General features: G+C 32.5%; 1 protein-coding gene across 1 annotated transcript in view; it reads right to left on the reverse strand.

Moving 5' to 3' along the window:
- Nucleotides 1-27795, reverse strand: part of CFAP44 (cilia and flagella associated protein 44) — a 136356-nt gene that overhangs the window by 75770 nt on the left and 32791 nt on the right. The window contains 7 exon segments of the mRNA XM_074301195.1: nucleotides 203-302; nucleotides 1170-1217; nucleotides 2163-2318; nucleotides 6027-6191; nucleotides 10562-10676; nucleotides 24579-24795; nucleotides 25392-25494. Coding sequence (XP_074157296.1) covers nucleotides 203-302; nucleotides 1170-1217; nucleotides 2163-2318; nucleotides 6027-6191; nucleotides 10562-10676; nucleotides 24579-24795; nucleotides 25392-25494 — 904 coding nt within the window.

Genomic DNA, 27795 nt, shown 5'->3' on the forward strand with positions numbered 1-27795 from the left:
TTCTTTTAAAAACCAAAACTGTTGAATTATGTATTGCAAGCAATCCCAGAAATTCTCTTTGCCTCCAATAAAGGCAATGTAATCAGTGACTACCTCATGAACATTTTTTGACTAACCATAAAACTGTGGCTTTTTTTTTTCAGAAAAAAATCATCAAAAAAAAATTTTAACAACTTTGATGGGAAGGAATAGTCATACATACAGTCCTGGGATGTAGTGGCCATGAGATAAGTGAAGGGAGAAACAACCATGGCGGCGATAGGTCCAGTGTGAAAAGAAAGCAGGCGTTTTGGATCTTGGGTCTAAAAAAAACACAGAAATAACCATTTCTAGAACTGAAAGCTAGATTAATAAGGAATTGAAGACCAGTTTGAAAACTTAGATGTACCATTGCATTAAAAAAATAAGTTAGTTTAGTATTGGCTCTGGAATCAGAAGAATAGAGATCTCTAATTCTTACTAGTGTGATTTTTAGATAAGCCATTTAACTTCTGCTGGCCTAAATTTTCTCATCTATAAAAATGGGGGAAGGGGAAGGTTGAGCTAGATGTCCTCTGAGATTTCTTCAGGTTTTAGATGGATGATTTTATGAAATATTTGTAATCTTAATTTTGTAACATAATTAGCCCCTTCCCACTTTCTGCTAAAATTGCATTCTACTCAATAAGATCATGGAATTCCTTCTTAATCAATATTTAAGAATTTAGATATTACTTTTCTAAAAACTGACAGAAAAAAAAATAAAACAAATACCAGAATGTAAGACATTTTCCTTTGATGAAAATATTGTAACTTTCCCCTACAATCATAAAATTTAAAAAGTTAAGGATTAAAAAAAATCAAATTTTTTCTTTAAATGGCATGCTCTATGAGAATATATCTATATTATCTGAAGAAATAAAATATGTAAACACTACAAATCATGAAGTAAAATTAAAGGTTGTTTTTAAAGTTTAAATTGGGTGGGACTTCACAAAATCTCTTTTGCAACAAATTTTTTTGTTATATGAAGAAATTTCTGATAGGTCCTGGGAATATTATTATCAATACATAAAGAAGTGCTACCTAATACCTCACTAAAACAAACAACAATTTTTCTTTTTAAAAAAATCCAAATCTTAGCAGTTAATTATGAGAAAGGGAAAAAAAATCAAAGGAAGGAGACTTACTATGTTTGAAAAACTAAGATCCAATTTCCATATAGCACCATTTGCATCCTAAAGAAACAAAGCAAAATATTTTCAGATATTTCTAACAATTTGACTTTTTAATTAAACTTCTTAAATGAAGATTTTAATGACTTTAGCTAATATAAAGAGCTTTAAAGTAAAAAGAATTTCCACCATAAGTGAATACTTATATAAGCAGTTAGCTGTTCACAATCTGTTGGAAGCTTTGATCAAAGCAATTTACATTTAACTCTCCAAATGCAAATAAGAATTGAAGACTATTTAAATTGCACAATAAACTGTTCTCAACTGAGATTCCTTCACAGACAACCCATGCTAAGTCTTCTTGTTCCTTGAGACATGAGTTACAGGCCAGCAGTCAATCTATAGCTGGGGAACTTTGTAAGACAACTCAATTTTTATAGTCTCCCTGAAGATCAGGTTGGCAAGTGTTGTTCCTCTAATATATGATAGAATTCATTCCATGCTTATAGAAAATTCTTATTACAGACAGCTAGATGGTGCAGTGGATAGACCACAAGACCTGGAGTCAGCAAGACCTGAGTTGAAATTCAATTTCAGACATTTACTGAATGTGTGATCCTGAACACATCATTGAGTCTATGACTGACTCAATTTTCCTCATCTGTAAAATAGGAATAATAAGCACTTACTTCAAAGAATCATTCAGAAGATCAAATGATGGAAAGCATCATTGGAAATTGGAATTTAGCATTTATTGGAAAACATTTAGCAAGCTTTAAAGTGTTATATAAGTGTTATTATTATTAGTTTGAGCTTAATCATCTGCTGAATGGATTCCTGGTGCTGACACCCATCAATCAAGATGGAAAATGCCCAGTGAGATTTCTTCCTTAGGATAAATGAAATATTTCAATGCAGCAAACATAGCAAAGGGATATATGACAAATAATAATACCACAAACAAGTTTATCTACCTAATACATGCAAAAGTAGATGAATGGCTCTTACCTGAGCATACCAGATAGAATTCCCAGGTTTCAATATTTTCACCATCGAATAGATCTTGACATTCTTGCCTACTTGCAGTTCATTAATAGGTTCCATCTCTATCATTTCAGATTCATCAATAGCATCAGCAGTATCTATTGTCTCAAAGTCCCATATCTTTGCAGAATAAAAAATAGAGGAAAAAGGGGCATTTCAGTCTCTCAATAATTGCTATACATTCACATAGTCAGAAAAAGATAATCCCAACTTTTAAAAAGTCAGATATAAAGTAGAAATAGGAATAAACTGCTTGAACTTTTAAAAATTGTTTTATCACAATAAATCTCCACTCCAAATTCAGTTTGAAAGAGAATCTTTGTAGTTCACAATTTTGAAAATATATTGTGCCTAGTATTGATCTAAATTTCTTTCTATAGCTTTTTCTTTTATCTGTCCTTTTAGTTTTCCAAGTCAGGAAAAACCGCCTCTAATATATCAGGAAGAAAGCCTCTAATATATGTTTTCTTGTTAATATCCTGTAATTCAAGTCTTAATAATTTCCTTTCCCTTTTATCTACAACCTCTGATTAACTTCTTTTTCAACAAAATTCTATTTTCTTAATTGAACAGAATTCCATTTGCTTTCCTTTCTACTTCCACCCCACTGGGAAGAAAAAGAAGCAAAACAAAATTTTGTAACAAATATTCATTGTCAAGCAAAACAATTTCCTCCTTTGACCATGTTCAGAAAAATGTCTCTCATTCTGCACCCTAAATTCATCAACTCTCTTCTAGAAGATGGATAGCATGCTTCATTCTCAGTCTCTGAAATTAGGAATTAACTAGGTTATGATCCTCTGGAATCATAAAAATTTTGATCATTAAGGTTGATCAGAATTTTTATGGCTTTTTGCTTATTTTTATGGTGTTGGTTACTCTAAAAATTCTATTAATTGTTTTGATTCTCATTTCATTCTTCTTCATTTCAATCAAATCTTTATAATTGCTCATTATTATAATATTAATTTCATAGTTCTTCTAGTTCTGCTCCCTTTACTGTCTGCATCAGTTCATACATTTTTGCATGTCTCTTGAAAAATCATCTTTTTCTTCATTGCTTGTGGCACAAGACAATTCTATTGTATTCATATACTACAATTTGTTCAGCCATTCCCCAGATGATGATCATGGATCCCAGAAGCTAGCTTAAGACTGTGATAACTGGTTGCCTTAACCATAGCCTAATCAAAAGAGGTAATATGATAGATCGCAACCTCTGGGCTCTAGTTTTTTGCCATTAGATACACAAAAAAGTTTCTATGCATATTTTTAAACAAATAGGACTTTTCCCTCCTTTTCTGATTTCTGAGGTAATAGATTCCTAGCATTAGTATAGCTGGGTCAAAGACCATGTGCTATTTATGTATAATTCCAAATTGCCTTTCAGAATGCTTAGACCCAATCACACTTCCACAAAAAAGTATAACAGGGCATGTTCCCCCCCACACACAGCTCCTCCAACATTGCTCTTTTTCCTTTTATGTCTTGTTATCTTTGTCAATTTGATGAATATGAAGTAGAACCTCAGAATAGTTTTAATACACGTTTCTCTATTATTATTGATTCGGAGCATTTTTTTCATATGGCTATAGCTAGCCTGGAGTTGTTGTCTTTTCCCCCTTGAAAACTATGTATTCATATCCTTAAACAATTTATTAATTGAGGAGTAACTCGATATTCTTATAAATTTGACTCCTTTCCTTTTATATCTTAGAAATAAAACCTTTATCATAGAAACTTGCTGCAAAGATTTGTTGCCATTTAATTGTTTTTCTTCTAATCTCAGCTTTAAAAAAAATCTTTCTCATTTTATGTAATCAAAACAAAATTGTACATTTTATTTTTATGATCCTCTCTATCCCTTGAATGGTCATGATTTTTTTTTCTATAAGTAGATAGCTTACTTTTTACTTGTTTATGATATGATCTTTTATATCTGGCCACATATTCATATGAAGCTTCTCTTGGCATAATGTGTAAAGTGCTGGCTTAAACTTAATTTCTTCCATATTGCTGAATAGTTTTCTCATATTTCAATCAAATTGTGAGTCTTTATCCCATTAAATGCTCTTTGTGTCTACCAAATACCAGGCAATAGATACGTTTTGTTCTATATGTTGTGTGCTTAATCTATTCCACTTATCAACCTCCCTATTTTTTAATCAATACTGAAATATTTTGAGTTTTATTGCTCTGTAATATAATTCGAGATCTGGTATTGCTATCCAGGCTCCTTTTATTCCCACTTCCTTTTTTTTTCATTTTTTTCCTTGAGATTCTTTACCTTTTGTGCCTCTATGTCTCTATGCGAATTTTAATCTTTTCTATATATAATATGAATAATTATTTTAATTAATTTATTAATATAATATTTATTTAAATATTTAATGTTATGATTGTTATTAATAAAATTATTATTTTCTAGTTCTGTCAAGTAATTAAGTAAATAAATAGTATTGCCATTCCATTCCTATTATGTTAACCAGGTCTATTCATGTGCTAATAATATTGCTCCAATGATTTAGGTCTGTATTTCCACAAACAGTGGTTTATAGCTATCTTTCTAAAATTCCTGTGTATATTTTAGTAAGTAAACTCCAAAGTATTTTACATATTCTTTAGATATTTTAGCTGGAATTTCTCTTGCTATTTCTCTCTTTTGGCTTTTCTTGATGCAATATAGAAATGCTGATGAATTTTCCTGTAATCATTGTTTTAATTATTTGTAATTGAATTACTATTACTCTTCTGGGTTCTTTGAGTATACTATCATTGTATCATCATCATCTGAATTTTATCATCTGTATCATTGTATCATCTGTAAAAATGATAATCTTGTTTCTTTTTTACCTATGTTATTCCCTCAATTACTTTTTTGTACCTTAGTGCTATAGCTAAAATTTCTAGTACTATGTCAAATACAAGTGGTGAACTATTTTAAGAAGTTTCCCATATCTATAAGTGAAAATTCCGATATCCTTGCTCCTAGAAAATGAACTTCTCAGACCAGGACACTGGGTGGCGCCACAATGCACAGAATGCTTGGGCAGAGAATCAAGAAGTCCTTGAGAACAAATCCAATCTCAGGCACTTATTAGTTGCATGACTGGCCAAATTATTTGGCTCGTGTCTCAATGTCTTCACCTGTAAAATGGGGATAATAATAGCATCTACCTCTCGAGGTGGATGTAAAGATCAACGGAAATAGTATTTGTAAAGTGCTTAGTGTCTAGCACATATATAAATGCTAATTATAAGGGTTATATAAAATATATTGTTACTTCTATTGATGAAGCTTTTGTTTACTGTGTGTATATAGAATTCTGTAATATACCAAGGCTATTGATTAAAAAATATATATATATAAAAATCATCAGGAATTGTCTGAGAAATTTTCAGGACTTTGATATAGCATAATCAGTTTCTTTTGGCAATTTCTTATTATAAGGGGGATAGAGTGTCAGACCTGGAGTAAGAAAGATGAGTTTTCCTGAGACCAAATCCAGCCCTGGACATTCACTAGCTGTGATTCTGAGCAATTCATTTAACTCTTCTTGCCTCAGTTTCCTCATCTGTAAAATGAGTGTCTCTGCCAAGAGAACTCTAAATGGGGTCCTGAAGAGTCAGATATGACTGAAAAAAGTCTGGACAAGGAACATAAGAATTAAAGAGAGTCTGATCGCATAGCACAATGTCACTCACCCCATTTATAGAACAGTCTTTGAGAAAAATTCAACCTTACTTGCTTATTTCTAACCATTAAGAAAGAGATGGATTGCAAGTTTTAAAAAATAGGATTCTGTTCAAATCCACAAAGAAACTCACCCTAATGCATCCGTCATCTCCAGCTGTGATGATTTCTCCTTCGTCTATCATTATCTGGTTAATGGGGCCGATGTGGCAGGTTCTTCTTGCATGTCGACAAAGCTCTACCTTGATGAGGCCCCCCTCCCAGAGCAGCAAATTGCCCCACTGTGATCCTGTGAGCACCTTTCAGGCATGAGGAGAAGAAATAAATATTTATTTCTAAATTCTGTGGTGAAAATTATAATTTCTGAGAAGTATTCTACTAATAGGTTATTCCGCAAATGGTTGGAGTACTTGGTCGAGTTAAGAAACTCCAGGTAACACAAAAAATGCTAACAATGGTCCTTCACCAAATACTCTAAGGCCAATGTCATATTTTAAATGAAGAGCAAGCTCACAGTGTCTCTCGTATCATACATACCTTCCTATTCTCTTTCAGGGAGTCTCTTTGTGTCAATTTAACTTATTTTTTCTAACTTGTTTTATTTAGTCATCACAGAGTTCTGTAAATTCCCTTTTAAAATGTCTTTTCTGTCATTTCCATTGTCATTCTAATTCAAGCTCTCAACATCTTATGCCTAGATTGCTTAAATAACCTCCTTTCTGACTTCTGACTTTTTTTTTTTTTTGCATGTACTCTAAGTGTCGTGTGATTAGATATCAAAGGATTACCAAATTTGGGATGTGGGATGAGGAATTACATCTACACACATACACACACACACACACACACACACACACACACACACACACATACACACTCACTCACTTCTAACTGAAATTTAGCATTTTATTTGATGATTTTAAAGCATTATTCTGAGAAGGGAGTCTATCCAAACATTTCTTCAGATCATCAAAATGATCCCTGATAACAAAAAATTAAGAATTGTTTTGATCCATTCTACATTTGACCACCAGACTAATATCTTTAACTCCTCTATTTAAAATTATTCAGGTTCTCAACTATCTACTACATCAAGCATAAATTATCTGACCTATTGTCTGATTAATACCTCTTTTGATGATCTAGCCTCACTCTTGCTCAACTGACATTACTATTTTCTTGCATAAATAAAATGGTCCAATCAAGATAGTTTTCTCAGTGTCACCATACAAAGCAAACTACTTCCTTCCACCACAATACTTCCCTTTTAATTCTTTCTTCATTTGAAAAGTTCTTTCTCTTTCTTTTTTCATGTTTGTTTTTTTATGTTTTTTTTTTAAATTGTCACATGCACAGCAGAATGGGAGAGAATTCAATATAAGGCAGTAAATTTCCATTTCAAGAAAACCTGTATATAAATATTACACATTGTGTTCAGAACTGTTCAACTTTGCTTCCTTGAAAGTTTTCTTTTGTTGTCTATGTACTTTTTACTTTATTCTTTTTCCCCCTTCCTGTTCCCCTCCCCCAAGAAGGCTACAATGAGACAAGTTATATTCACATATGTACACACATATACATATGCATACATACATGCATGTACAATATAAACATACACGTACGTGTATGTATATGTGTGCATATATGCATATACATGTTTATATACATTTCTGTAAAACCATACCATGCTTGTTTATTTTCTGTATCTCTGTTTCACCCTATGTAAGTCTCTTTTTATATTTTCCTAAATTCTCCAACTCATCACTTCCTACACTATAACAATATTCCAATCTCATAATGTCTAAAACAATATTGGTTAATATGGCTGACATATAATGTAATTTCCTCCATTTTTCTCTTTTAATCAAATAATTATTACCCCTAGTTTGTTTGGCTTTTACATAATAAATTCTACTCCTGATCTTTATTTGATGCTTGTGTCTGTCTCTTATTTCCTATCCCTCCTAATTATTAATCTACTGTACTAACCTCTACCTTGTCCTCCTATTACTGGTCCCCTCCAAGGATTCTTCCCTTATCCTTTCCCCTTAAACCTTTCCCCTTGCCCTCTAGAAAACTTTTATAGTCTTTCAAATATATATATGTTATTCCATTTCTGTTAATCTACACACCCTTCTATTACTCTCTCTCTCTCTCTCTCTTATCCTATTCCTTCACCTTCTTTATAAATTTAGAAGACTTTTATTCCCTTCTAGGTATATGTATGTTTATAGGTATTATTCCCTCTTTAACCCATTCCTGATATGAGTTGGATTCCATATCAGTCCTCCTCCCCCCATTTCATTCTGTGTTAGTTTTTCCTCCCACACCTCATTTGTATACATAATTACCATTTTTACTTTTTCCTATACAGTTTTGCTTTTTAAAATCACATCATACTCAGCTACTTAATAACTAATGACAATCTTAGACATAAGGTTTACATTTCCATGTATAAAACATAAAAGTTTGTCCTTATTGAGTCCCTTACATTTAGTTTTTGATGGTTCCCCTACCCAGGCAATTGGTTTAAGTGACTTGCCCAGGGTCAACAGCTAGGAAGTGTTCAGTGTCTGAGACCAGATTTGAACTCAAAAAAAAAAAAAAAAAAAAAAAAAATGAAAGAGGGAGAGAGAAGGAGAAAGGAGAGGGAGAGGGAAAGGGAGAGTCAGTGTCCAGTTCAACAGGGATGATATTTCCCTTGAGAAAGAAACTGAGTCTAGAAAGAAACAGTCTAGTGCCTACTGAATCATTAAGTTGACAGAATACAGACCTTGCAGGAGAGTTAGCTATAACTGAACCTACCCCGAGGGTATTAGTTCCCTATGGGAGTAACTAAAGGTTGGATTTGTATCCAAGTTGCTTAGTCCTGGGTTGGGGACTTGCCTATAGACAAAACAGATTAGGAATTCAAATTCTTATAGAAACCATAAAACGATGTGATGTGTTATATTGTATGATGTGATGTGATATATAATCTATAATATATTAACAAATTCTAAATTATACATGGTCAAAGGAGATGAATAGAGTTTACACTGAAAAAATTGGGAATCATCACATGAAAAAAATTGCATAGCCTTAGTAGCAATAAAAGATATGCAAACTAAAACAGCTTTAAGGTACCAATTACACAAATAAAAAATAAATTTAAAGGATGTGATTCTTTATTGGCAAAGATGCTGATGATATACATTTTCTTTTTAATTTTTTTTTCCCAGAGAGCGAGCTACAAAACAGTTCATCTTCTTGGATCTAGTAGTTTCACTCTGGATTATATAAGTAAATAACTGAAAAAGGATAAGGAATGGGGAATGGGGAGAGAAATAATTTATACAGCATATTCCTAACAGCACCATAAGTAGCACAATAGATCAAGTGCAGGGTTTGGAGTCAGGAAGATCTGAGTTCAGATTCAGCCTGAGACACTTATTGTCTTGCTTTGGAGGTCACTTAATGTCTAGCTGCTTTAATCTTTTCAACTATAAAAGGGGATAACAATAGTACCTAACTCACCACGTTGTTGTGAGGATCATATGATGTAATATTTGTAAAACATTTAGCATGCAATAGGTGCTTAATAAATAATTGTTTTCTGCTACTGTGAAAAGCAAAAAAAATGGAAGCCACAGAATTTTTTAAAAAATGATAAAATCTACTCTGGCAATTGACAATCAAATCTTGTTTACTTTTATATCTTCCCCATACCTAGAACATTACCTTTCAGGTTGTTGTTGTTACCATTATTGTTGAAAGTGGTGATGGTGATGGTGGTGGTAATAGAAATAGTAGTAGTAGTAGCAATAGCAGCAGCACTACTAGTAGTAGTCATTATATCATCATTTATACTACTGTGAATTAATAAGGAAACCTTTATAGCTAGCTCACTCAGTGCATAGAGTACTGAGCCTAGAGTCATGAAAACCTAAATTCAAATCCAGTCTGAAACTTTTATTAGCTGTATGACCTTGGACAAATTACTTAATTCTTTTTGCCTTAATCCATTTGAGAAGAAAAATAGCAAACTCCTGCATCTTTGCTCCCCCCACACATACACAAACAAACAAACAAACAAACAAAAACCCAATAAGCACTTTGGTCCACAGGGTCATAAAGAATCAGGCACAATTTAATAGATGTAACAACAGCAGTAACAAGAAACACCTTGGATGCAATGCTAATAAGCAACCCATGTAATTTATGTTCTAGGGAGTTAACTAGGACATTTAAGAGTTTGAGTAACTTGCCTATAGTTACACAGTGAATATGAACCAGAGGCAGAATTTTAATTCAGGTTTTTTCTCACTTCTAGGCTTTACTTTTATCCTTATTCCATGCTGCCTCTTACACATAATAAGCACTTTTGCTTACAGAAGGAGTGGTAGATTAATATTATTGAATATTATATCACATATACTATTTTAAATAAGATCATTATTTCACATTACAAATATGTTAATACATGAAAATGTTTAATTAATATTATTAATATTAAATTAAGTATTAAATGAAAGAACAGAAAATAGTATATATGTATACATTGATTATAACAATGAAAATTTATGAATTCATATTAAAGAAAACCTAAAGATAAATATTTTAAATTTTGAAGTTGATTGGCTTCCTTATTTCTGCAGAGTTGATTAAGTTCACAAGAAATAGTGCTTACTTTCCCATCAGGCAGTTCCACATAACCTTCTATATCAGTCACTGATGTTTTGCCAAATCTACCCAGAAACCCTTGGAGTTTGAGACCAGTGAATGTTAAGGCCATTAACCAGAACCTAAACACAGAAAAAGAAAACAAAAGAAAAAACAGGATGCAAATATCTCTCAGACTAAATGTTCTTTTTTTTTTTTTTTTTTTTTCATAGCATTTTATTCTGACAGATTGAAATGAAACCAGTGGTTCAATCCCGGTTCTGTTGTATATACTTTTCCTCTGAAGTTATTTTCCCTCTAAAAAATCCCAAGGGAAAAGAAGTCTAAATAGCTGTTTAAATAAGGAAATTAAGCTAAAAATATTCCTTTGTGTCCATATCTGTGGGTAATGCCTCCTGGATGAAGGAGATCTAAATGCCCCTTCAATCCAATGAGAATAACTTCTGTGGAATTCCCCCCATCCTTCCTTCATCAGAATCTTCCTCAAGATAACTTTATAGACAAAAGGGAAAAAAGAAGCACATGGCAACTACATAGCTAGTTGTATATAGAACAAGGTAAATAATTATACCAAAGAATATTTGGATTATTGAATATTAATGATTCAATGGAGCTACTTGCTCTTTGTGACCTTGAATTACACAATCTCTATGAGAAAGGAGGAGGTTATAAAATATAACTTCCATTGCCCCTTCCAGCTTGAAATTCTATGATCCTATGGAATGAAGTATTGTAGAAAATGAATTTAGTCCCACTTGTTGTGACAGAATGAACACAGAGTTCAAATTCTGCCTCTGATACTTTTTGACAATATCTCTGAACTTCAATTTCCTAATGTATAAGATGAAAGTAATGATACCTACCTGTACAATATACCTTATAGAGTTGTTATAAGGAATATATTTTTGAAATGTTAAGTGCTATTTAAATGTGCCATTGGGCAGCTGGATAGCACAAGAGATACAGCATCAGTTTATTATAACAATAACTCATATTCATATAGAATTTTTAAGATTTACAAAATAATGTCTTAGATGAAGACATGAATTGCACCATTATCAAATTTTTGCTCACCGTAAAGCTGGAAGGAATGGCAAACATGTCAGGTGGCATCACTGGGATCTAAAAGGTTGTATAGACTAGTCAAATGTACAAGATTTTGTTATTTTTGTATGGACCTATGACTTCATTCATGTAGGCAGTTCACACTGAAGAAACTCACCAGTGAATTTTGGAATTACTTAAGCCATAGAAAGTTATCTTGGCCACTGAGAGATGAACATGGCTTGCCCAGGGTCACAAATCAATACATGTCAGAAACAGATTAAAATTAATTTAAGGAGAAATAATTGTCTCTTCCATATTCTGAAGACTAGAATGGCGCAGACTCAAATTTCTAAAAGTTTTTTATGTGGATGAATAATAAGGAAGGGTAAGGGTAAGGATTGCCCTTGTGTATATCGTTCTGCACCCACTTAGATTTCACAAAGGAAAATCCAATAGAATGGATCCATCCATAAGATAGATCTTTAAACCATCAGAAAATTGGCCCTACCTCTAACTAAATCCTGTGAGACAGGACACCAATTCTATTAACTATATCCTGAACTTTCCACCATCCTAGAGATATATTTTAATTTCTCAATTTGGGATACTGGTACAAATTTCACATATGACTCTATAAATCACTACATATCCCTTCAAATTCAAGGTCACCATGAAATTTTGGCAAATAACATTGAAGATTTTAGAAAAACTGATCAATCTCAAAGGCAACTCATTTCAGATATAGGGAGAATATAGGTAGTTCCAGAAAAAACACACTGGTACTGGACACTGTCCAATCAGAATTATTCCCTTGAGATGATAAATGTGTGTGTCTTTGTGTGTGTATACATGTATATATGTGTTCCCATACATGTAAATATGTGTATATATCTTTTTAAAAAACCTTTCCTAGTACACAAGAACCCTATTGCTTATAGGGCAACATGGTAGCAATAGATTAGACAAAATTGGGTCTTCCTTCACCAACATTATCTGAAATTTAGTCATTGTAAGGAAAGAGCTTTAGTTCATGAGTTTTGTGAGCTGGACATAATTGCAATTCGAAAAGAGAGGATTTAGTGGATTTGGCAATGTTTGAATTTACACATGGTATGAAGACATTCATGGTTTTAGTAGTCTGTAAAAATTAGATCAGCAGTTCTAAGTGTGATCTGCTGACACCAAGGATCCCCAAAACCTTTTATAGATCTGAGAGGTCAAGATTATTTTCATAACAAGACTAACATGTCATTTGCCTATTAAAATACTACTTTGTTTTCCAATTACATATCTATGTGGAGGTGGCTGCTTAATTTATTTCAACCCAAACACAATATCACATGAATATAGAAACAGGCATAAGAATCTAGCTGTCTTCTACTAGGATAGCTATTTATAAAGAAGTTTACCAAAAAAGAAAAAAGAAAAGCATTGCCACTACTCCAATAATTTTTTTTTGTTTTGGTGCTTTTTGGTGTTTAAAGCCATATAATTCTGGTATAGCAATAATGGTTTTATACGTGTGTAGTATTTATTTTGGAAAAATAGTTGTTTTTCATTAATATATTATTTTTGTGTAGTGAGTTCATTATTATTTTAGTAAATTAATAAAAATATTTTAACATTATATCTTTTGTTTCTAATATGGAAAATATCAATAGATATAACAAAGTAAAGGCTCTTTTGGATCTTCAATAATTTTAAAGAATGTAGCAAAGTTCTGAAATAAAAAACTTTTAGAATTACTGCTCTAGATCAAAGTTCTTAATCTGGAGATCCATGAATTTTTAAAAATATCTTGACAACTATTTCAAGATAATTGTTTTCCTTCATAATACAAATTTGTATTGTATTTTATGCCTTTAAAATACTATTCTGATAATTCTGACACTTCTCTAAAGTGTCAAAGACATCCACAATACAAAAAAGAGGTTAAGAAATCAGGTTCTAGAAAGTGTTTTCAGACATCAAATATGGCCTTAATGAGCAACATCATCCAAATAATGCCATCCACTTTTACTGAGTTTCTGAAGACACACATGCGAAAAAATAAAAATCACAAGATTGTAGCAATGGGACAGCTTTTGACAAAACTCTCATTTATGTTTTTTTTTTTAATTTTTAAAAAATTAAAGAACACAGGAATAGGTGCAATTTTCCTCAACGTGGAAAGCTAGGCCTGATATTTCCATCAGAGTTTGAATGAAATAATATACTTGTGACTATCTAATAAAAAGAGGTTTACTTAACTATAACAGGAGGATATTCAGCAAGGATATTATCTTGATTTAGCTGAGTACAGCTCCTCTGATTTTGTTTTAGTTAAGCTGACCAATCAAGACCAGGAGAAAAACTCTGGAATTCCTTTGAGTTGGCTTTTGTTCTTAAGTCTTTAAGATAGTTTCAAAACCTTTTAAGGGAAAACTAGTTTGGCCTAAATGTTAAATATTGTTCTGACTACATCGAGTAAGAACTATCTATCTAATTAATAAAAATGTATTTTAAAAGAAATATAAGACTAGTAACCCTAGTAAAAAACCATGATTATAAACATTCAGAAATAATAATTCAAAATGTAAGAAAGTAGTTATACATCTAAAGTCAGGAGCTAATCTTTCAGAAACTTTTCCATTAAGGGTAAAGTAAAATAAGGATGTTCATTGTCATGTCATTCTTTCTTATTTGATATAGTCTTGGAAATACTAATTGTTATAATAAGAGAACAGAAAAATCTGAGGGAATAAGCATAGTCAAAGAAGAATTTGTTGATATTCTACTAGAGAACACTAGAGATTCAACTAATAATCAGTTGTAATGATAACCAGAAAAATAACACAATGTAAAATAGAATCACAAAAATTTCAGTCTTTTTGTATATTATTTACACAACCCAACAAAAAAATTTCCATTGAAAATAACTACAAAACATCTAAAATATCTGCAATCAACCTACTAAGACATACTCAAAGTTCATATAAATATAAATACAAAACACTCTTTATAGAAATAAAGGAAGATTTGAATAATTGTAAAGCTATTAATTGCTAATGGATGGATTGTGCCTATATAATAAAACTGATGGTACTACTTAAATTTATTTACATAGAAATCAAACTAACAAACAGTTATATTATAGAAACATATAAAATAATAATAAAATTAATCTCTAGGAATAAAAAAATCAAGACTCCCAATGCCTAGTACTATCAGATATCAAAGTATCCTATGAAACAGTACTTACCAATGCTATCTAGTATTGATTAAATAATAGAAAAGTCAATCAGTTGAATAGAGTAGGTAAATTAGACCTAGCAGTAATCAAAAATACCACCACAATGTTCAATAAACAAACAAACAAAAAAAAACCTAATTAATGGATAAGAACACCTTATTTGATCAAAACTACAAATAAAACTGGAGAATGGTCAGGAAGAAATTTTTTGTAAACCAGCATCTTTCACCATAAATACCATAAGTTTTAAATGGATTTTCTTGTTCACTTATTTCAACCAAGTCTAATTCTGTTTTCTTGGCAAAAATACTTGAATGGTTTGCCATTTTCTTCTCCAGTTCATTTTACAGATGAGAAAACTGAGGCAAATATAATAAAGTGACTTGCCCAGGGTCGCATAGATAGTGAATGTCTTAAATCTGGATTTGAATTTGGGTCTTCCTGACTCCAGATCCAGGACTTTATCCACTGTCACCTAGTTGTCTCTTCCAAATGTATAATAACGTAATTTTTTAATTAGAGGAAAGAGAAACTTTAAGTATTGCTAGGAGGGGAATTCTTGACTAAACAAGAATTTCAGGTTATCATAGCAATAAAATGGAAAATTTCTATTACATTTAATCAAAAAACTTTAGAACAATCAAACCTATACAGCTAGAATTAGAGGAGAAACAATTAACCAGGGGAAATATAGAAAAATTCTCTAATAAAGTTCTGGTATCTAAGATATATTAAAAAATTGGCATGTTTAAAAGAAAAAAAAAAAAAAGCAATTTCTCAATCAAAACATAGGAACACTCCAAAAATGGTTAAGAGAAATGAAAAATAAAACATCTCAGAGGTTTCATGTTACATACATATCACATAGACAATAATAAAAGAAAGATTCGTGCTGGAGGGAATATAAAAGAACAGGAACACTGATATACTATAGTAAAAATGTGAAGTGATTTGAACATTCTGGAAAACTTGGAATTTGGAACTGAAAAAAAGCCCACTAAACTACACAAACTCTTTGAACCAATGATACTATTGTTAGTCATGCAAAGTCACAGGTTTCAAAGACTGAGGAAAATAAACAACTGGGGAATGGCTGAACAAATTATGCTATATGAGAACAATAGACTATTATGGTACTGTAAGAAATGATGGAGGGGATAGTAAAACATTCATCTGAGAAGAATGGTATGAACTGATGCAAAATGAAGTGAGTAGAACCAGGAGAACATTTATACAATAACAAAAATAGTGTAAAGACAAACAACTTAGAGTAATTTAGAAACTCTATCAACACAATGGCCAACCATAATTCCAGAGGACTGATGATGAAACATACAAACCCCTTCCAGGAAAAGCGATAGACTTAAAGTGCATGTACACATATTAAAACCTATTTTTAAAAACATGGCCAATATAGGAAATTGTTTTGTTTGATTATACATATTTATATTGGGTTTTGTTTTTCTTACTTTTTAAATGGGGGTTGGTAGATGGGAGGTATGTGGACCTAAAAATAAAATAAAATTGAAATTTTTAAAAAAGACTGAGGGGAATGACCTATATGTACAAAAATATTTATACTAAAGCTTTTTTTAAAATTGTAGCTTTAACTTATTGTAGATTGTAATAATTTAGGCTCCCATTGATTGAGGAATAGTTGTGGTGAACAAATGTAATGGGAATATTATTACGCCATAAAAAATAACAAATACAACAAATTTGGAAAAACATAGGAAAATTTTGTGAACTGAGAAACAGTAAAAGAAGCAAAAGAATTTACACAATGATTACTATAATGTAAAGGAAAACAACCTTGAAAAATTATAGAACTCTGATCAATGCAGTAAACCATCATGACTTCAGAAACTGGTGATGATGCATGCATCCACCCCTTGGCAGAAAGATGATGGACTAGAAGTACAAAATTAGACATCTTCAGGCAAGATCAATGGGTTGAATTATTTTGCTTGACTATATGTTTTTGTTATGAGGAGAAGAGCTAGTGTATAGTGGTAGCGATACAAAAGAAAAATAACATTAATTACATATGTTTTTTAAAAAATTTTAAAAACAAAAGGAAACTCATAAGGAGACAGAATGAGGGCAGTTTTGTAACTATTGTGCAAAATTTGTTATATATTTTGAAAAGCAAGCTATAATATGACAATTCAGTTTCATAATCAACTTTTTTTTCTTCATATACTGTCACGTCCATCTTTGTTAATAATCACATATTAATATATATATTTTTTAAACTGTCCAATTTTGAGTCCTTTTTCTGTTTGAATACTATTTATTTCGAACCCCCTTCCCATTTCCCAACTCAACCCACCTCCATAATTCACCAAGTGGCTATTTTAGCTTGTTGTTATTTCCTAAAGAGGAGAAGAGTGTATTTTAATATAGCTGCTTCCCTTCTTCAGTCCCTTTAAAATGATAGGAAAGGCAAGCCAGAAAACTTTAGTTTGGATAGTAAAGCTTTAATGAAAATGTCATTGATGCTGTGACATGTCTCGACACAAGCAAGATTAGGTTTTCCTTGGCTAAGGAAAGTTTAGCAGATTTTTCAGTGTTTTTATAATTATATATATTTTCATTACCAATAGCAGTAGTGTCATAACATTCATATTTTTAAATACCTGTTTGCCATATGAAGTAGTGGAAATAATACCTTTAAGGAAGTTGAGAAGACTGGTTGTCCCAGGCCAACTACAAAATGAGGAAGTTGATATTGAAGGCAGAATACTACTAAAAGATCATTTTATAAGGAATCTCAGGAAGAGGAAGATACTCCCCAAAATGGGAGAAAATATATAAAGATACTATTTCTATCAAAAAGATGATTGAGGGAACATCAGCAAATAACAATCCCTATCCTTTCTTTCTGATCTGAATAAAATCACTGAGAATTGATCTACATATTCTTCAAATGGTGTCCTTGATGAAAATACCAGATGAAAATGGGAAGACTTTTGCAGATTATTGTATGAGGCAGATTTACATCTTCACAATTATATCTTCACTAGAGACTATAAAACTCTATTTTCTATTGTTTGATTATTAAAAAAAAGAGTTTGACTTTAGAACCAAAATTTAACACTCTCCTCCAAAAAAAATTAACACCACATATAAATTAAGACCATAAAAGATTACTAGATAAATGTAAGATTGAGACAACTGTTCAATGACAATCTGATTATTGTCACTACTAGTCAATTCTATTGTTTAAATAACCTTCATATTTACTACTGTAATTTTCTCCTGAATGTCATGAGGCTGATGTCAGTTTTCAAATATGGGGTTCATTTCTGCTGACAATTTCTCAGTACTGTGCTTTTGTCTGTATTCCCTACTGTTGTTCAGTTTTTTCATCTTCTTGCTTCTGCTCTCCTGCTAAGTAGACAAACTTGAGTGAGGCTTTTCTACCTGTAGAGTGAATTTTTAACAACCAAACAATTGCTGCCATCTAAATCACTTTCCAATTGGCACAGGTTGACAATTTTTGTAAAAGCAGATGCTATGAGGAGTTTGTATTGCCCCCTCCCCCCAATTCTTTATCCTTAGTATTCCTCAAAATAAAAGGCTTCCTCTATCCATACTCTCTCTATTATTTCTCTGGAATTTTCCACAATCATTCCATGATATTCAAAAACTTGGGAAGAAGTGATTTTCTTTTTCAAAAACTACATGCTTGGAATTTCTCAGGAAAAGGAAGATAACCCCCCAAATAGAAAAAATATATATAGAGAGATAATTTTTCTATCACAAAGGTAATTGAGAGGACAGTCACTTCCTTTTGGTATACCCTTGTATTGTTCTGTCAAATGTATGTATGTATGTCAAATGCACAAGTACTTAATTACAGAATGCATTATCTATTTCTATAGTATTTCCAGTAAAATTCAGAGTATAAATTATACAGATTAGAAAATTTACAGATATCTAGTTTCCGTTTATTCAATAAAATTAGTTACTAATTTAAATTTTTAAAAAACCAAAGGAATTCCTCTCCATCATCCATTGTTTAATCATTCTTCCAACTTCTGTTTTGGTTGTTTTTTTTTTCCCCTCAATGCCTTGCATTCTTCTCACTCATTCATTCTACTTCCATCTTCCAACACTGAGCCATTAACTCCATTTCTTAGTCCTTGCAGGATCAAGATCTATTTCTGTTGGGGATCTCGATCTCTGATCTTTTGATTTCAAGTATAAACTGAATTCCTCAAAGCCTTGTAAAGCTTCTGCATTCAGTTGGTACCCATTAAATGATAAAAGCTGGAAATGGAAAGTAACTTTAGCATTTAGATAGTTCAACTCCAAAAAAGGCTAAGTGGGTTGCTCAAAGTCCCACAGGTAATAAGTGGCAGAGTTGAGATCTGAACTCAAATCTTCTAATGCAAATTCCAAATTTTCACTGTTACCTACCTGCCTTCCTACATTCAGCCCACAGAAATTTCTTAGGTAGATTTTTCTTTATTTTGGGCTAATAGTAGCCTTGGTCTGACTCTTCAATCTTCTTGATATTTTTGGTTCCTACTAACTTTTCTTCTTTTTTCCCCTAGTGACTTGATTTCCCCAACCCCTTTAACTTCAAACAAATCTCCAAAAATATGGTACTCTTTCTGTTCTTCTAGAAGTTTTCATTTCCTTTACCTTTTTCTTAGCTCCTTGTGTTAATTATAAATATGGTCATCTCTCCCTTATTCTTAAAAAGCCTTCACTTGCTACCATCCCTTTAAATTATCATTCTGCCTATGTTTTCTCTTTTTCCCAAACTCCAAGCAAAAGCTATTTGCACATAATTTTCTTACCTCTCAATCAATTATGTCCCAAATTCACCATTCAAAATAAACTGTTCTGCCCAAGTACACCAATAATTTCTGTATTTTCTAAATCCAATGGCCTATTCTCAGCCTTCATCCTTTCTTTATCCTTCTGCAGCATTTAACATTAATGACCATTCCTTCTTCCAAGATACTCTTTCCTCTCTAATTTTTCATAACATGTCTGAATGATTGATTGATCCATCTCAGTCTCCTTGGTGACAACATCATTCAACCTCTCTTTCTACCTCCCTCCCTCCCTCTTTCTATCCAAGCAAACCAACAACAATAACAACAAACCCTCCCCAAAAAAGATTAAAATACTATGATTTGATCCACATTTAGTCTCCATAGTTCTCTTCCTGGATGTGGATGGTCCTTTCCATCACAAGCCTATTGGAATCACCTTGAATCATTTCATTGTTGAAAAGAGCCAAGTTGTTACTGTGTACAAAGTTCTCTTGGTTCTGGTCACTTCACTTAGCATCAGTTCATGCATCTTTCTAGGATTTTCTGAAATCAGATATCTAAACTCTCCCTTACTCACTCCCCCAATATACAATCAGTTAACAAGAACTGTCACTTCCACCTCCACAACATCTCCTACATTTTTCCCCCTTCTTACCTTATGAGGTCAATCTCTCATCATATCTTACCTGAATAATTGCAATAACCTCTTAATTAGGCTTCTTATATCTCTCCTTACTAATCTATCTTCCATAACAGTTGGCAAATATATACCTGTTATAAAAAACATGGCTTTTTTTCACTTTTTATAGAAATCACTTATTTTCCTGTGTAAACAATAAACCAATATTCACATTAATTTAAAGATGATTTCCAGTTGTTAAATTCTCTTCTATAATCTTTGTCATCAGGTGGGAAAAGGCTTTTGCACCTGTTGGACCTCTCTTTTGTACATCTTTCCCATTTTTTTGGTTAAGTTCACACAGCCTAGATAAATGCTGACTATCATTATCTTTGATTTTTTCCTTTTAATTTCTTTTTTTTTTCTACCTCTTATTTTCTCTTTGCTTTTCTCTCCAGAATTTGTAATGCAAGTTTACATAAATCTTCATATTGAAATCTAATTATAGCCATTTTCCTTCTTTCTTCTCTTTTACTTTTCTCTCTCATTTCAAAGTTTCAACAATCCTTCCTATTCTTTCTTTTGCTGAGTATATTTTTCTAGCAATAATTTTAGATGAAATTGGAGCTGATGCTCTCTCTGTTGACATCTGTTTCTCCTCTTCTTTTAATTGAGATGCTTGTTTCACAGATAATTCCATAATTCTTTGCTTTTTTCTAGGCTCCAATGGCTTATTTCTGTTTTTTCTTTGTTCTTTTTGTTTTTGTTGACAATCTTTGATCTTTGATCTTGTTGACAATTATTTGACTTTTCCTTCAACATCAACATACCTTTTTTTCTTGCTGCTTTTTTGTTTTCCATTTTTAACTCTTTTTCTTTCTCCTAAAGTCAGAAATTTTTAATATCATTTTTCATATAGTTGAGTTTCACCATCAGTCCTTCCAGACTAGATAACTAGAACTTCCATATATGCTTCCTTTTATATTTATATCTCATAAAGCCCAAGTAGGAGGTGGATCCCTTGCAACAAGGACTGGTGAAAATAAAACAAGAGCTCTAAGATAGATATTATATTATTATTATTATTATTCCCATCTTACAATTATGGAAACTGAGAGGTTTAGAGAGGTGTGGTCAACTTTTCTATGGTTACATGGCTAACAGGTATGAAGTAAAAAATCTTCCAAGTCTCTCTAAATTTAGAGCTCTTCTTATAACACCTTCACATGAGTTAGGATACTGTAGGGGCCAAGAGAGCTTACTAGGAGTGTGATTATGAAGAAACCCATCTACTTATCTATCAGTTTGCTAATAGTCTCTGATCAGGAAGTCAAAGTGGTTTTCCAAAATCCAACCATGTCATGCACCATCCACCTTCTATTAAGTAAACTCCAATGACTCCCCATTATTTCCAAGCTCAAATACAAAAGGCTCTGTTTGGCATGCAAAGCCTTTCATAGCCTGCTCCAACTTTTCCAGTCTTCTTACATTTATTCTTCACTATGTAGTCTTCCACTCAGTGACTCTAGTCTCCTGGCCATTCCACAAACAAGACACTCTGGTTAGTGCAGGCATGTTTGTGATGTCCTCCTTTTCCATCTTTGCCTTTCCTAGTTTCAAATTCCAACTAACATCCCATCTTCCCAACCTCTCTCAATTCCAGTCCTCTCTTTTGTTTCCTATTTATTTTGCTGATAGTTTTGTATATATTAATTTATTTTCATCCCCAATTATATTGTGAGGTTTTTTCAAAAAATTTATTTTATTTGAAAAAAGAGAGTAAGAAAAAAAAAAAAGAACAGAAAACAAATACAAATAAATAAATAGATAGATAGATAAATAAATAAATAAATAAGGCAAAACAAAAGAGAACATTTTCATGTGTCCAGCAAAACATCAGGGAGGATTCAAAATACATAACAACAAATTAGCAGATCACGAAAGAATATGTATATATATATATATATATATATATATATATATATATATATATATATATATATATATATATATATATATATATATATATATATATATTAGTAGAAGAAATTATATTTTTACTTCCTTGTAAATTATTCTTCAGTTCTCTGCTTATTTATTTTATTTTATTTATTATCTTATTTACTTTATTCTTTTTTCCCCTTTCATTCCCCTCACCTCCAAACAAGCTAGAGTTAAGAAAAGATATATTTATGTGTACATATGTAGATATATATATATATATATATATATATATATCTTTTCTTAACTCTATACATACACATATTTACGCCCACACCCACACACAGATACACACATCTTTCCTATCCTTGCTGCTTCTTCGATTCTGCTCCATAACTTGCCTTGCTATTTCTTAACCTCTCCCACCCAAGGATTCCTCCCTTGTCTTCTTCCTTCACCCTTTGCTTCCCCATCCACCCATCCCTTCCCCCATTATTTCTTTATAGATTTTGGAAGATGCTATTTTTACCCTTCATAGTATATATGTCATGTTGCCTATTGAACCCATTCCTGATGTAAGTAAATTTTCAGAACAGGAGCCTTCCTCTCCCCCTCTAATGCCTTTGTGTCTATTCTTCCTCTGCACCTCATTTGTATAACATGATTACTATTTTTACCTTAACTGCCAATCTTTTTTGAGTTTAACTGCCAATCTTTTTTGAGTTACCCTACTGTTGATGTAATCTTAAACATATGATATATACATATATAAAAATATTTACGTATATATATGTATAATTTGTCCATATTTAAACAGTTTATCCATGTTAAGTTCCTTAAAACTTTCCTATTGGCTCATATATGTTAAATTTTCCATCAAATTCAGTTTCAGTGATAGAAAGTCCTGAAAATCTACAAGTTCTTTGAATGTCCATTTTTTCTCATTCAAAATTATGGAAGCTTCCCTTCAGCTCTCCCCTTTGACTAGGAATCCCAAACCAAGAGGGCACCCTCCTGCAAGTGTCCATGGCCAGCAAATGCCCCTTATCCCACTGCCTCTGCATTGACCAGGGGCTGGTTCTTTCTTCCTTAGGGCCTTGCCTCAGCAGCATGGCTTGGCATTCCCAATAAATCAAGGTTAACTTGTTAGGTTCTTACTAAGTGCTAAATTGGTACTTAACAATTCTTTAGCTCAGAATTCACACCTTTAGTTCAAACCTTTAAAAGGAGTTTATACCTTTAAAGAAGTAAGTTCATTGGTTGAAGGAGTTCCCACAAGCCCCTGGGAGTACCCACAAGCCCATTCTCTGGAAGGATAAAAAGAGGAACATTGAGTCTGGAAGAGGGCAGTCTGGAAGGAGAGAGTTGGGATTGGGATAAGGACTAGAGCTGGAGGAGATTCAGAGCGAGGATTCAGAAAGAAGAAGAGGATTCGAGATTCTGCCTTTGCTCTGGCTGTAAGCTCCAGAAGCCTCCCAAGAAACCTGCTCACAGAGAAAAGGATTATACAGAAACCTCCTCCCAGAGAAGGATTACAATTGAGAGACAACAGGACTTGACATTCACTTTTCCCCAGGGTTCTGACTCCACAAACAGTCCAGGAGGTGAAAGTCTCTGTAGTTCCTGCTGAGGCTCTAGCCACATCCAGCTAGCCCCAAGGGTCCCCACTAGGTATTTCTGCTGAGCTAGCTCCAAAGTATTTGCACTTCAGACAGGTTAACACGCCTCCCAGCCCAGGGTCTTTCTTCAGAACTTCTTGGGTTGTATCAGGAGAACCCCTGTTCTACTCCAAGTGTTCTCAATCCCCCTCTATGTTTGCCCTGAGGTGCAAATTTGTTCTGTTTGTGGGGAAAATCTGGGGAGCTTGAAATTTACCAACCTGCTCCACCTTCTTCCCAGAATCCTCCCTTCTGTGAATTCTTTAAAGGCAAAGACTGTCTATTGCCTCTTTTTTTACATTTAGCACAGTCCCTGGCATACAGTAGGTACTTAATACATGTTTATTGACTGTTGATCACCCTCTCCTCCAGGATATATATATGTTGTATACTCTGTTATGAGGCAAGCTACTTGAGGTTTGGGATTGTTTATATCGATTTTGTATCTCTAAGGCTTAGCACAGTGCATGGCTCATAGATATTTAATAAATGTAATCAATAAACATTTTAGTTGGTAAAGACTTCCTTGAAGATAAAGAGCTGATTAGATGAGTTCTTGCCATGACATTCTAAGACTAATTTTAAAAGTCATGTTGCTTGTTAGCAGGAAAAATAAGACATTTAAAAATAATCCAAAGATTAACTAGAAAAATAAATCCCAGTTCCATGAAGCTTTCACAAGGTATCCCTAACTGGTCTTCCTGAGAGCTAGATGTATCGGGCACTTAACCTACTTGATATGACCTGATCCTGCTGTAGTAAGTTGTTCTTCGTTCTCAGGGTTGAAGGTGACCTTAAAAACATCCTGGGAAAATGCTTTTGTCCTCAGCATCGGCTGTTCTTCTTTCCAGTTCCACACTGTTATTGTATAATCAGGAGAGCAACCCACAGTAGCCAGCAACAATCCAGTAAAATTAAAACTTGCAAATGCATAGGCTTCCTCAGTCCCCCCTGGAAGAATGAATGGTAATTAGCAAAGAACATCTTAAATATTTTTATACTATATCGCCAGGAAAATTATCTGTATTCATGTCATTTTTATTCAGGATCTACCTAATGACCATATTAATCATATTTCTTGATTATTGATATTAGAGAAGAGGAACTAGCATTTATTCATCACCTACTATATGCCAGATATCTTATGCACTTTACAAATATTATCTCTTTTGAAAAAGAAAGAGGAAAGTATCAAGAATTATGCAGAATTGCATATAATCTGAATCTTTGTAGGTGGCTTTGGAAAGCAGTACAGAATTCACTTTTACTAAGAGTACTGTGTTTTATTTGGGAAAACATAGATTTTGGTTGCATTCATTGAACCAATATATCAGCTTATACAGAAGAGGAACAAGGTAGCAGGAACATAGAAAGTAGGACTAAAACTTTTCTGTAGATATATTTCAAAGTCAAACTACAGAATTTTGGACATCCTGTGTTGGGAATAAAAGGCAATATACTTAAAGGCAAAATATTAAATTTCCTGCCATATTCTGTAACCTTTAACATTTAGATCAGGGTTCTACTTAAAGTTCCACTGAACTTACCCCGAAGAATTCTGTAGGGCCTCAGGAGAGGATAATCATAAATAATAACATTTGGATAGGTTCCTTTCTCAGCTACTAAAAAGTATGTTTTGTCTGGGTGGACCTGTAAAAATAAAAATTCATTAATTCACCAAAATCAGATTCTTCTATATGCAATTGTCACTTTAATACATTAGTAATTCCACTCAATTCAAGCTTTAATTATAGGATCATGCACAAAAATAGGCATTTCATAAATATTTGTTAGCAATAATGAACATGCTGATTTTAAAGTTGTATTAGCTTGGAGTTTTATCTTAGACATATAGCCAACCATGCTGACATATGTACTTTTATGCAAATAGATGAGAATAGTTAGTGGTTTAACTAAATGCTATATGACAATGGAGTATAAGCTGATCCAATGTCTAGGTCAAGTTAAATTTTTCTATGTAAAAATGTAGGTTTCAATACATGTTGTCTAAGGAGTTGGTCCCTTTAAAAATTCTTCTTTACCAAAACACCATTTCTGACAAATTTAGCATAAAAATTGTAGGTTTCCTCAGAAACTTTCCAGAAAAAAATAAAAACTATACATTTGTAGCAATAAGGGTGTCACCTTCTTGTCCAGAATGAGCATCTAGAAACTTAAGGTTCTTCTATTCCCAAAGGGCAATCAAATTACATATTCTCTGATCCAATAATAACACTACTAAGTCTGTATCCCCAAGAGATCAAAAAGAAAAAAGAGAAAAAGACCTACATGTACAAAAATATTTATAGCAGTTCTTTTTCTTTTGGCAAAGAATTGGAAATTGAGGAAATGCCCATCAGTTGAAGAATGGCTGAACAAGCTGTGGTATATGAATATATACTACATATATGTGTGTGTATTTATGGAAGAAATGATGAAAAAGTGAATTTTACAAAAACCTGTAAAGACTTACATGGAGTGATGCAAAGTGATTTTAAATGAACAAAACTAGGAAAATGTTGTACAAAGTAGCAACAACACTGTGTGATGATCACCTATGAATAACTTAGCTCTTCTCAGCAAACAATGATCTAAGAAAATTCCAAGGGACTCAATAGAAAATGCTATCTACATAGAAAGAAAGAACTGGGAGAGTCTAAATGCATAACAAATATTTTATTTTCATTTTGAATTTTTTTCCTTTGGTCCTGTTTCTTCTTTCATAACATGATCAATATGGAAATATATTTTACATGATTGCACACATATAATCTATATCAAAATGCTTACCATTTTAGGGAGGGAGAAAGAAAATTTGGAATTCAAAATTTATTTAAATGAATGTCTTAAAATTGGTTTGCATGTAATTGAAAAAAATAAAATATTATAAAAAAAAGAAATTCAAGGTTCTTAGGTATCTTGGGTTCAAAGTACCATAGTGGTTGCTATCTGTCCCCAAATCATAACTTGCAAGCCTTCATGATGTTTTTGCATTTCTCTAACCTTCCACAGACACAATTTGTTCAAAGCAAAACCATTTACTGAAATAACACATTAAGACAATAAAACATTCTTCCTATAAACCTGTCACACACACTATTATAAACATACATACTATCATTTGGAAGAGTGGGCACAAATAGAGAACACACATGAGGGGCCTATCCATAATGAACATGTAAAATCAGATCATCTGTGTAGAACCATGGGATAATGTGCAGTATCATTACAATATTACAAATAAAAAAATCAGGAAAAGGTAATCAAACTATAAGTAATTCAAAGCCTTATGAAACTATAAGAAAACAAATAAAATATTTAGCCCCTTATTTAACGTTATTAAAAGATTTTTTCTTTATCACAATGGAAAGGGAAGTAAAATAAATCATCAATAGATCTTTCTAATTTAATATCTAAAAAGAAAAAAGTTCTACTCACTTCTCAGGGGGGCACCCTCTCCCACTGATTGCACTTTACTATCTATTTTGAACTATGTACTGTTGATATCACCTGCTGAGATCCTTTTTCTGATAAACCATGATTTTCTGATTCTGTATGATCCTATATTGCTACAGACATCTACAAGTTTTCTGAGCTAATTGCCATTTGTAAGTTCTCTACTGGGTTACTTCTGTCATCTGCTGGTACCTATCATCTGTTAGTTCACAGATAAATTGTAACTACTTATAACTTGTAACACAGATGAATTACAGATCAGTGTTTACAACTCATTTGTGAGTACAGTCCAGAGTATTACAGCTATTTCAGTCCTACTGTGAGTCAGACTCACAGCTGTATCAAGCTGGTAAAAGTGAAATAGTTGCTCCACTGATACAGTTCTCTCAGGCCTGTTCAATATTCTTTTACTCTCTCCTTTTCCTCTCCCCTCCCTGAGATGGTAAGCAATCTGATAGATATTATACATGTGCAATCATGAAAAACATTTCTCTA

The sequence above is a fragment of the Sminthopsis crassicaudata genome, chromosome 3, assembly GCF_048593235.1.
Source record: "Sminthopsis crassicaudata isolate SCR6 chromosome 3, ASM4859323v1, whole genome shotgun sequence".
NCBI classification, from domain to species: Eukaryota; Metazoa; Chordata; class Mammalia; order Dasyuromorphia; family Dasyuridae; genus Sminthopsis; species Sminthopsis crassicaudata.